At 32.6% G+C, this 13,167-nt stretch overlaps 1 protein-coding gene across 1 annotated transcript in view; it reads right to left on the bottom strand.

The window, feature by feature from the left end:
* Nucleotides 1-282: 282 nt before the first annotated feature.
* The window catches only part of LOC118192228 (uncharacterized), a 115,144-nt gene continuing 102,259 nt past the window's right edge, over nt 283-13,167 (bottom strand). The window contains exons 8-9 of the mRNA XM_035363141.2: nt 5,672-5,837; nt 283-3,234 (exon numbers count right to left, since the gene is read on the bottom strand). Of these exons, the coding sequence (XP_035219032.1) occupies nt 3,043-3,234; nt 5,672-5,837 (358 nt within the window). The 3' untranslated portion in view covers nt 283-3,042. The remainder of the gene's footprint in view (nt 3,235-5,671; nt 5,838-13,167) is intronic.

The raw sequence follows: 13,167 nt of genomic DNA, 5'->3' as shown, positions 1-13,167 counted from the left end.
ATAAAAAGGTTAACTGCGTCGCAACAATCTATGCATTATGAAATGATCCTGTCGACTGCGCCATTTCATAATGCACATTATCACTGTGGGTGCGCTATGCACCTCCCAATTTTATACAGTACATCTTCATAAAGAACGAAAATTAAAAAAGTAAACTCTGCGGCAAGGCGACACAAACATCTGGAAGCAAAAGGGAAGACAGAAGAGAGAAAGTTGCGACGCTGGTTGACCATTTTATACTGAATTCCATTTTCAGATCACATGGTAGTTTAACGTAGAGGTGTTGGGGGTCAGACTTCATCAATTAGTGCGCAATACAGATTAAATGACGGATCTTTTCCGTTTAGAAAATTTATTTAGAATGAAGACAGGAGTTAAAGGACTATTAATTTATTATTTGAAAGCTAGATTTTGTATTTTATATATATCCTAAGCATCCATCCTTACCTACTAGTACCCCAGGAGTTATTGTTATTTTAACACCTCGAATAATCGTTATTCGGTGTGTAATTTTAACTCAGATTGTTGGCACATTTTCATTTTCTGTGACAAACTTATAAACGCCACTTTTGAAAGAAACGTATTGTGTGATAAGAGACGAATTAAAGAATTTCAAGTATTAATCTCCGTATGTTTTATGTAAACAATTAATATCAAGCCTTTAAATTCAGAAGGCAGAATTCTGCTACATATGATGCACGCAAGTTTATTTAAATGGTAATTTTAAATAAGAAACAGCACCGTTTTTTTTAAAAAGATAAGTACAGATTATATTTCTGAAACTTTAAATATTTCATTTTATAAATCTTTCAAAAACTAAAGTAACCAGGCATATTTTCCAAATTTGGGTTCCAAAGATTAGTCTTATCAATGCCAAATTTTATTCGAAATAATTATAATTATTCCAACGGTATATCTTCTTTGCCCTTCTTGGTTTAATTATTGACTAAACTTGAAGGATATTGATCCTTACTACAAGCTCCATAAAACATCAAGTTATTTGAGCGGCTTCTTCACATTACAGCATTTATCTTTTACGACATGGTACTAACCACATATTTTATTCTTTGAAGAAGTGTGTTCTTTAAAGTTTTACCGACAGAATTAACAAAATAAAAATTTTAAGAACAGGATTAAATATAAGACGATACTAAATAAACAATAAACAGTGGATTTATAAGCTTGATACTGATAATCCTATGTCAAAAGCAATTAGCGTTGAAAATAACAGTGATGTCTTTGAAAGCTCGACTAATTTCTTGTAGCGAAATAGTTCGTGCTTTGTTGTTGAATGTAATACAATACCCATACTAATCTCTGTAATATTAGCAAATAAAATGTTCTTATAAAGAAAAGCTACGTTATGAATGCATTTTTGCACTCATTAGATACAGCACTTAATGACTGGATTTATAAGGTGTAAGGATTATGTTAATTTTATTAACAGTTAAATTTTAAGTTAAAGTTCCTTTCCTGTCAAATTCTTAACTTCAACTTACTACTTCCGGCCAGAACGTAGTTTTGGAATCTTGCTGAATATTTAATGAGTAGGAGCGGTATTTAAACCACGAAGTTACTTACAGAGTCAGAGAGAATCAGAGTTTCTGATTTACGCGCGTCTACCTTTTTAGCCACTCTCTCTCTCAAAGCTATTATTACGGTCGGCCGTACTCAGGCCCTTGCTAAGCGTCGTAGTCAAATAAGTTAAAGGGCCAACTCGATTTGAATCTTGATAGCTTCGGCTATATTTCTTTAGTTAATCTTAGTTTTAGTTTAATTCTTAGTCTCTTAAGTTCAAGCCCAAGAGTCGGCTTTGATTGTACACTCCCAGGCGGAGTTTTGTTAAATCTTATTGGAATAATAAAGGGTTAGTTACCCATCTATCTTGTTGTTTCTTATCACACGAGCTTAAGCGATTATTCGCTATCTAGTTCTTATCTAGTTCGTCACTTTCTACAGTAACTGAGATTTACACAGTGGAAGTCTTACAAAGGGATTAAAAGTGTTATTAAACTATTTGTCTAAACTTTATGACTTAAACCTAGTTTACATTTAGAAAAAATAACTACATTTTAGTATTCATAAACTTCTTGGATTTTTACAGCTATTATGACGTACAGCTAACTCGAAGAAAACGATTATTTAAAAATTCTCAGAAAATTTAGTATCTCTAATTATAAAAAAATAATTTTAAAGTTTTAGACACATTAAATTCCTGCCTTGTAATATTTTTCTTCTATATTTTACTTTTCCAAGTTTTCCGTTTAACGGAGACCTTACATATCTGTTGGATCAGAGATCTTGGCTCGAGTATCTTGTGTATCTTATGTTTCAAGAGCCTTATCTTCTTTCAATGTATAGCACTAGACAAGTTTTAAGATTTTGAGGTGACACTTAAATCTACTAGCAATCACTGCATTTTACTGAAGAATGATCTGAAAGTTAAATCAGTGTATGGAAATATACGAGTATATGGTACTAGAGAAACATTAACGTGCTTTTTAATTACAGACTGCGCCACAGATGTTAATTATTTGGTAAACAGGACTAATAAAATGTTTATATGCATTTTAATTTCTGTTCTTATGTCTGTGAAGTGCTTTCCAACAAAAATGCTTAATGTTTTGCAGAAGTACAGTAAAACGTCTAAGAAATGCAGTTGCTACTAACTGCAGATAACTTGCAGCGTCAATATCTTTATTATTCTTAACAATATTTAATAAAAATCAGAAAAAAAGGTATAAAAGGGATAATCTTAATTTTGTTACCTTTAAAATGTTATTAGACCTTACGAAGCGTTTAGGGAAAAGGTAGAAAAGATAGCATTTAAATAAAGATTCTTTTCCCCACGCAAGTTGTACATTCTTAGTACAAATCACATAATGTATTTAATACCCTCTTGATATTATTTTCATGCATATCATTGAAAACTGTATCGGAAGAGAGTTCGCTGCATTAAGAGCTAAATCCCTAAAAAAAAACTTTCTCTATTTACAACAGAACATTCGCATAAAACCAAACTAAAACATCAGAAAATATAAATCATACAGTTTCTTCTAGTTTCACTATATCGTGGACATCCCACACTCGAGTACAGTGGAAAAACTCCTTGATATTTTCTACAACTCCTCTGTTGAATGGATTGTGGTAATGACCGTCGCCATCTTTTAAATAACGATAACGATGGTAATTAAACGCCTCGTTCATGGTGAGGTTGTAGGCAGCGTAGAGGACCTGAAATAGCAAATACATAAAATATGTAAGTTAATCTTCCTATTTTGTGATAGGATGACTCAAAAGAAAGGGGAATTTTTAATCATATCTGGGCAACCTTGGGATGCTAGTAATACTGAATGGCATAGAGAGTGCTGCTCACAGCATCTTGCCATTTAACGATCACGGAAAAATGGAGTGATGTACAGCGTAACTTTGAGATGAAAGCCCATTACAAGAATGGCAGCGTTTTGGCATCAGGTCAATAACGGACAATAAGGTCTTGTTACATCAGCACATGCAATTAACACATGAGTAATACACGATTAGCAAAGTGTCATTGAGTAATATTATAGGCTCCACTTTTTTAAGATTACGGTGGGCACATTTCTGTTTGATATGTTCAGATGTAAAAAATTTTCGTTGCGTGTGAACTGTAGTTTTCCACAACAAACTGGCAACACATGGTTCCAAAAAGACAGAGCAACAGTTACAGGAATAAGTGTGGCATTGTTGTATACCTCTAATTATGTTAAAACTGGAAATTACGTGTGTACAGATTTCCAACGGATTGCGTAAAAAAGCTGTTGGGGTGCCGTAAGATTCTTCACGTTCTGGATTGTTGTTCACGTTGATTCTAAGTGAAAATCTAAGATTCACGTTGTTTTAAGTGAAAAGACATTTTTTTGCTTTGATAAACACTACAAAACGCCTGATATCTGTCAGTAAGCACCTTCTTACCTGCAGTTTACGCCCTACCACCAGCTCTGCAAAAGATTATTCCTGCTTTAGCCATTTTGCTAGCTGACGTTTAAAAAGCGCCGTTAAAATACTTGAGCCAGCTTAAGTAGACCTCTTTATGTAGTCTCTGACTACGTTACTTGAATTTAAAAGCTATCCAAAAATATTAAACTGTTATTTAAAGCTAAGTATTATTTTAAACACCCACAAGAGGCAGAGTTTGGTTTCGTAAGCACACATGGTACCTTCTGTTAAATTTAATTAAGTTAGTAAAAATGGCTATTTTAACCTTTGATAATAAAAATAATGTTAATAAAAATGGCTATTTTAACCTTTGCAGGACTCTGTCATTTTGATTCAGACTAGAGTGATAACTCGTTTGTCAGTCTAGTAGAACCTGAAGGACATTGATTTAAGCTTCTACAGCATTATAATCCTGCATAATAACTAATGATTAAAAATATAATTTTTATATCCTAATTTAATATTTTTGGAAGACTTTTAGTGGGAAAATTTCATAACTGATCAAAATCAACTTCATAATGGTTATCTAAGGAATCTTAATAACTTCACCTTGTTAGTTCATATGGTTTCTTAACCGATTTTTAAACAGCATAATTCTTTTAAAAATATTTTTCTGTAGGCAAAGCCCATTTCGGAAATCGACGAGTGTTTTGGAAATAGTTTTCTGAGAATTGTTTACTCTAGTCCTAGATTGCGAGTATTTCTTCAAAAACAAAGACTTATTTTAAAATTCTTCAAATGTAGTTTACTTGAGACTTCCTCAAAGAAGCTCTAAAATTTCCAATAGCAAATTGTGTTTCCGGTTCATTTACCATTGGAAATAACATCCGAAATCTTATTATTAAGCTTTAATGTACTTATTCTTCGAATGCTGGACACGGGTCATTTGATATGTAAAGATTTTCCTTAAGCAGAAAAGATTTACTTTCACTTTAACTTCTCTGACAAAAACCTTAAAAATTTGTGAGTTTCAGTGGCTTACAGATGTATAGTAATTTCAAATATGGGAATATTAAACAGTCTAAAATGCTTTCTGTGGGGTTAGCATTACAAAATTTTTAAATGAATAATGTATAATAAAAGGATTATCTGAATTTCTGAATATCAGTAAGCTTAATCAATAAGCGAAATTTACAGAATGAATATTTCTTTCCCAGGTCGACCTCTTTCATGCTGTATGAAGTTCCAAACATTTAGATTTCAGGCACACTTAGCATTAGTTTCTTAAATTTGCCGAAATAATACTGAAATACAGGCTATAGCCATTTTCTTAATGCTGTTGTAATTAAAGGGCTATGCAAGGCGAAAAATAATGTCCCTCTGAACTAGAATCCTATCCTATATGCTGACATAACTTATTGTATTATGACAATTTTAATCACAATCAGGTCACAATTATTTCATTTACATGTACATATTTCAAGATTCGGTATATTACTGCATCCATATTAATTTTTTTTACTTATTTTTTCGAGTTCATCATCGCTTGTATTTCTCGATAATTTCATCAGCATATGCCGAAAAAAAAAAAACAGACAGAGTTTCTTTATCGATTTCGAATTCGAATTTCTGATCACTCACTTGCGACAACAAAAGTTTGTTTACTCAAATACATTTTAAAATTTTAAATTAATGCATAGTTCTTTTTGCAGATTTTTGGAAGTAAGAATGTGATTATCTATTATATACTTACAGTACTTCCTGACAGAACCCATCCGATGCCACAAAAGATAATAGCTTCTAGTAATCCAATGACGTAAGTATATTGCCAGCCATCTTGCCAAATGCAAGCAGCAGCGAAAAAGACGGTGACAGTACAATTTATAGCTATCGTAAGAGAAAAAACTAGGAACCATATTCTGCAAAAAAGAGAAAAATAGTCGTATTAGCTAAGTTTCTTTACAATCAGATACAGTTTGCATTTTACTGTGATTTTTACATTTTATATTAAATTATAGAAATCTTCAGAAATTTCCAATTTACATAGCTGATATGTTTATTATAAGAACGACCATTGACTTTAAAATGCCTGTAAGACAAAAGTACCTGTAAGACAAAAGAGTTCCAAAAGAGTTGCTTGATTTTAAAGAATATTAAATAAAATTAGGAACGCTGAACAAAAAACAAGGAACAGCCATTTCATAATTATTATATCCTCTGTTACCCAGTTTAACTGTGCACTCCTGAAGATGTGGAATGTAACCCTCAGCAAGGATTTTTAGAATGTGTAAGACATTCGACTTTGTGTTTGCCTTGAACAAAATAAAAATGAAATAAGAGAACATGAGAATATTCTTGCAACATACCAAATCCATTTTAAATGCAGAGTGGGAATTTCGAGATTGTTAGAAAGGCCAAAATTCAAATCTGGCATTCGCAAATGGAAAAATGTTTTACTTCAAGAGAATACATTGTTGAGAAATATAGCCTTTTGCCTCAGTAGTGTCCTGTTATCTTGTACTTAATTATCTCTTTTAATACAGATTAAAACAGATTTTAATTCAAAAAAGACGTATTGAGTCATTCAATTTTTAATATTAATTGGCTTCCTTAACTGATTACGTGGTGAAACATACGAAGGTCTTAGATCGGACGCCTTCGGGAAGGATTTCTTATGGGGAATATTCATTATTCACCGTTACTCATGGAGACATTTACCAAAACTCCATGCACACAGCCAGTTCCAGAAAATGGACGCTGGGCGAATTTCCAGGCTTCAGTTGTTTATCTACTGAGTCATTCTTGAGATCGATTAATTATTCTTCATGCTTCAGAACATATTATATCTACAGTTGATAACTTTCGGCATGTTGTGCAATGCTTGCAAAAATACAAAAGCAGATACGCAAATCCTGTCCGCTGAGACACATCTGCTATATTTATCAATTCTTTTAAATGAATTTTCATCCGTATGAACTATTGTACTTTAACTAAAAACACTTCTTTGAAATTAACTTTCCTCCGTATGAACTATTGTACTTTAACTATAAACACTGTATTCATATCACAGGCAATCCCCTTCAGTTAAAAAATCTTGGTTTTCCAAATGAAGTTAAAAAAAAAAAATCATGGTGTCTGAGTTTTGGGACCAAAACAGTATAGTTTTCATTGATTACCTGGAAGAAGGTGTGCACGTAAACAAGAAATCTTATTTTAACACATTGGACAACATTGGAAAAACTGAATAAAATGGTGAAAAACGAAAAGAAATTAAAGAAAAGTTGCAATACACCACGATGAAAGCAGATCTCAGATTGCGCATCTTATGCTGACCACTGATAGATAACCATGCCTCATCCAGCGTAAAATCTCGACTTAGTACTTTCTGTTCCCCCTATGATGATCTGAAGAGACATCTTAGGGGCAAGCAATTCAGCTCATTATTCGAACTTAAAACATTAGTGAAAACATGGCTTCATGCTCAACATACCGATTTTTTTGTGGTGTATTTGGGGATGAAAATTAAATTGAGAGAATGAGCTCTGAATGGTGATGGATATATAAACAGATCAGGGCCTGGAGAGATACTTTAAACTGCCTAAGCTTTCTTGGTGTCCATTAGATTAAGTACTTTATTTGAAAAAAAGCCTCTCCTATTTTCTGATTTTTGCACTTTATAGGAAATAGATTTATATATTATACTGCGGACTCTATTAGTTTTGCTGTTCACTTTCATCTTTGCTTGTTATATTGACAGTTTTCTTTGTAATCTGCCATTAGGGGAAAAACTGCATAGGAAATTAGTCAATAAAAGCTAGATATTTAAACTGTTACTGAATGAGTGATACAGAGAGAAACGTGTACTTTTTAATTATTTACGACATGCAGAAATGCGATGACTTAAAAGGGAAAAGAATATGCGAAATTTCATGGTAATTTTTAGTAAGTAGCATTATCATAACGGTTTGCTTTAAGCAAATTAACACCAAAGCCAAATTTTGAAGTATTGAGCTTAGTATTAAGATCATAAACTACGATGGAGAAGATGTTTAGAATGAAGAATGAACTAGCTGCTTCTTGTCTCAGTGAACCTTTTTTTAATGCTTCTTATCTTAGTGAACCTTTTTTTAATGCTTCTTATCTTAATGAACCTTTTTTATTTTTAAAAATATTAAGTAAAATGTATTTAACAGAAGGGGAAAATCTATATTTTGCATTCAATTAATGGTTCGTCCACCAGTGCCTGTGTGTAATAGGTTATTTACATGGGCATTTTTTATGGTTTACTCCGCGTGTAACATGAATATGAACCAGTTTCCGTTGATAAGTCTTTCATTAAGGCATTCCTCAATTTAGGCACAGAAGTTCTCGGGTGATTTGCCATAATTCACTAAAACCAGTTACTGACATAAAATTAGCAAAGCAACAACCTAAAGTTGGTCTTCTGCTTTGTTAAACAAATGCTGGTTCAGGATTACCAAGTTTGTGTTTTGTTACAATCCCCTAGTTGTGAAGATCTATAGTGCTATTATTTCCACTTTTTACATTATAACACAAAGAGGTTGAGTACTTGCTATAGACCCACCAGTAGCTTAATGGTTAAGATCACTAAATAATGAGAGTGCTACCCGGGTTCGATCTTAGGAGAATGGGCTGGGTGCATTGTTATTTTTCATGGTTTTCTCCATGTGTAACGAGTGTAAGAGTCAGTTTCCCTTAAAAAATCCCTTAGGATGGCATTTCACCCCTCTAAGCACATACCCTGTGTGTACTTTATCATATTTAAATAAACTGGCCTAAGCTCCTCCTTATAATAAACCTATGGGGATGAAACGTTTCGATTACATTTTCAAACTTTTTTTGTTTGTGTTTGAATTAATACATAACACGGTGATTTTGTGGTTTCATTTTAGGCTGTAATATTTCAGATACAGTTTGTATTCTTTTTGTAAATTTCGCTAAATGAATGAAATATTTGAACTTTTCACCATCATAAAGTGAAAACAGTCTAATATGTCTTAACACAGTGTTAAACGTATTAGCTGTTCTGATGTTGAAATCTCGATAACTGAAACCTCGAGCTTTTTCCTCGATACTGAAATCTGAGTGCGCTGAGTATTATGCTGAGTACGCTTTTCTCGATGCTTATGCTGATTCTCATTTATTAATGTGAAAATAGCTGAGTACCTGCTGGGAGATATTTCAGGCCGGTACAAGCTACACTGGATCTACTTATTCCGCGTTTATGAGTTTATTATTTCTTTAAAATGTAAAACGAAATAAAGAAAATTTATTAAATGGATGTTATATTTACTACAGCGGAAGAATTCAATCAGAGTTACCATGACTATTTTGAGTTTAGAATAAACGGTTTCTAAGTAATGGCAATAAAAATTCTGCACATTTTAGAACCACAGAGATGTATGTGATCAGTAGGTCTCAACAAAAATTCTGCCAGTCAACGCAGTGTAGCCATGTAGTTTATTGTACACGGATGGTGATGATATTTCATCATTAAAAATGCTTACACCGGGAGACAATGCAACAAAAGAAGAGTAGAAAAATTTATGATCAGAAGCGGCGGTAAAATTCAACGAATTCCGAAGGGCAAAATGTTTATAAGTTTTCTTTATGACAACTCACAAGTACTCGAAGCGTAACAGGTCATTGAAGCGGCACTTAAGCAAAGATACTTGAGTAAGTCTCGTGCCGCCAAAGAAGCATGACATTTTGTACAAGTTTTCTGACTTTTACTTGTTTCATTTCATTATGTAATTGTATTCGAAAGGTATTTCTTGTTTATCAACACATTCTTTAAGTGTGAAAATGAAAAGATAGTAATTTCAAAGATTATACGACTGTTAATTGTATTGCTCAACATAGGAATCAAGGTGAAAGTCATTTCGATAAATCGTTTATCCTAATACCTTTCACCTTGATACACTACACTTACAACATTTAGGATTAAGACATTTCTGAGTACATCTCTGATTAAAAAGGCAATAAAGAACGCTTTTTTGAAGTCATGTCACTTTCTATGTAGCATTATCTCTGATTATCTCATTTACAAAATTAAGAAATACTTTTAAATTTATAAATAAAAAAAATAGAAGAAAAAGTTCCATGTTTCAGATATAAGTTATTAATTACATGTACATTTTTTACATGTAATTGATTATTCTTTTTTAGTTTTTGCGAGATATTCATAACAAGTTTCACTACATACTTTAAAAAATTTTGCTTGAAACACTATTGAGGATTTTGAGTGACTATCGTACTTACGTTGTTTAGATGGGCAAAGATTAATGTACTTAAATTTATCTACAGTAACATACATGAACTTAGCTTTTATGTACAAAATTTGAAAACACTTTTACATACATCGTTTAACCCTCACTTTATGAATAAAAGGTCAAACTGAAGTTACCTAGTTATAGTTTGTGCTTAGTTCTTATGCTTTTTGTTTTAGTTTGTTGGCCGATGAAATTAAGCTCTAAGAACAAACGTAGCTTGATTATCATGAAATCGGCTCTGGAGAGACCTCCAACCCTTTGTGTTAAACATCCAATTAAAAGAGCACGAAAACGATTCTTTCACAATACGCAGTATATAGGAGTTTTTAAAACACTATCATCTTCTCTGTTTTAAAAATCTGTGCATCTGTGATGGGAAATGGCTAAGGTGCATCTGTTTTTCGAAATATCTGAAAATAGAATACTGTGAAATAGTGAAAGTTACTTAAACCTTTTTTCTTTCATATTTGAAGCATAACTGGATAAGCACATTTTAATGCATTTTTGTACCTCCATAAATCAGACGCTCTAATTATATTGGTGAAAATTATATGGAACTTTTATTAAGATTCATCGAAAAATATACTGCTGTGACAATTTCAGAAAGTACTGAAAATCCTTTAAACCTATTAAATTTGAAAATGTTCAAAAAAGAAAAAAAACTCCTTTCCCCTGGCTGTTAGTTAACAGCAATATAATATTTTATTAAGCTGCATCGGAATTTAAGGAACTGCGATTTTTTTACATATTTAAATCTTTTTAGAGTATCTTTACTCAAGAAATTAGCAGCAGTTTTCACTATCCATGCATATTATACTGTCAGCTCTCGTTTCCTTATTGTTGAATTTTTTTCCATAATACTAGACTACAAATGTTTTGATTTTATTGGAATGGATTGAATATAAATATTGAATCCAAGCAAGGCACATCACCTACTTCTTTTAAAATTAATCTTCAGTACGTTTTTTGTATAATCTTGAAGTTTGCATATATTAAAGCTTCATGTAGGGTGGGCCTTTCAAAATATGGGTTTCTCGAAATAAGAAACGTTAAAAATCAAGTATACTGCAGCCGTGATTCAAGCCACAAAACAAGACGTGTTACCAGTTTCGCCACGAAAGCACGAAGAAGGAAAGACGATAAGTCCATATCGGCAAATTTAGATTTTTTTTAAATTGTCAAGTTGGAGTGTCTTAACATCGTAATCTAAAATACCAGAATTCTAAAAAAATATTATTATTTTTTCTGCACACAACAGTTACAAAGATGCACTCTTAAACAAATTCCCAGCTCACATTTTAATCCTAATATTTCAAATCTGATTTATTTTTTTAATATAACATTTCAATACAAATCTAAAAATGTTCTCGCAGTTGATGTCGAAATCAGTTTTACCGGTGTCTCAATAAATATGATTACATAAACTTTTATTAACTAACTTTCATGATTAATTTAGTGGTTTTTCTAATTAACCTTTAAGGTATAAGCCGTACATTTAATGTAATCTGCTGAACATGACGAGATCGCAGTTTTAAAAAACAAAATAAAGCGAATCCAAGACTTTTTGGTTTAAAAAATTTATAGAATTTATAAAATAAAAAGATGTCATTAGTGAGTTAAGAAATTCAGGTCTTATGAAGAAATATTAATTTTTACATGGCAATACGGGCCACCAAATGCATTAAGTGTCGAATTTATCTCAGAGTTAATAGGCTTTGATATTTTTTTTTTTTTAATTGCAGCCATTATCTTAATATATTCGCCGCACCTAACGAAACAAAAAAAAAAAAAAAAAAAAAAAACTTTCATTCTTTGTCTTTTCCGGTACACACATGAAAGGAATACGGACACCTCTTGCCACACAATTACAACAGGGGGATGTTTACGACACATTTACGTAACACCTGCCGCTGCTCACGTAGCCTGCAAATTGCTAAAACGAATTTCTCGGACGTGCAACAAGCAGCGCACGCAACATTTCGGTCAAAGTCAAGGAGTTGCGGTAAAAGGGTTTTCCCAGCCGACTTTTTTTTTCCTTTTGTTTTTCTCCTCCTTTTTTTTTTTTTTTTTTCTTTCTAGAGCAAGAGCACTGATGATTCAATTTCGGAGGCAAAGCATGTCGAAATATTGCTGGCGGTAGAAAGCCAAAAATGTTTTCTCAGTGCTTGAATATTTGCTTAGATATTTCTGAACTTTCATTTTGCTGTGCATTTTTGTTCATATCCAATATACTTCTCAAATCACACTGCAGAAAAAATATCTGACAAAGAAACCCCCACAGTATCCATGAAAAACTTCGTCAGATAAATGACAACCTTTACAGAGTTTTGCATTTTATATTCTTTAAATAATTCCTTTTTTGAGAATTCATGTACATGTACAGATTAAAGAGGCAAGTATTAAAACTTCATTTCACGAACTCCATTTATTACTCCATAGTCTTAAGTTGAATTCATGACTATCATAGCACAGTTACTAAAAAGAATCACATTGTGATTTGTCTCACTTGTCTGATCATCAGATCAAGTTTATGAATCAAAAGTGCTCAAGATGAATCAACGGTGCCCGACAGATGAATCAACAATGGTAGGTAGAATGAACTAAGAATGAACAGAACCATAAATCAACAGTGGGCAACAAAGGGCAAAGGTTGCACATATCGTTGGCTTGGGCCTTTATAGGTGACAGTATGAATTTGTCCAGTTCCGTCCCAGTTTTGAAGCAGAATTCTTCAGGGAGATGGATCCGAGAATCTACCACTCCTTTTTTTATGCCACCACCCTCTCGAGAGGATTGTCGGCATGAGAGTATTTTAAATACCCACATGTCGCAACGACACTATACTCTTACAATAATCCATACCTTCTCTTGGATTCAAATCCGCTTTAAGGCTCCCGTTTCGCTAAAAAATGCCAACAGGGCAAAAAAATTATCATAAAACCGCAGACATTTAAAC

Source organism: Stegodyphus dumicola, chromosome X2 (genome assembly GCF_044657685.1).
Source record: "Stegodyphus dumicola isolate Sdum_Otavi_A_Nest chromosome X2, ASM4465768v1".
NCBI lineage: Eukaryota > Metazoa > Arthropoda > Arachnida > Araneae > Eresidae > Stegodyphus > Stegodyphus dumicola.
Note: the sequence above shows the minus strand (reverse complement) of the source record. Positions and strands in the feature narration are given on the sequence as shown.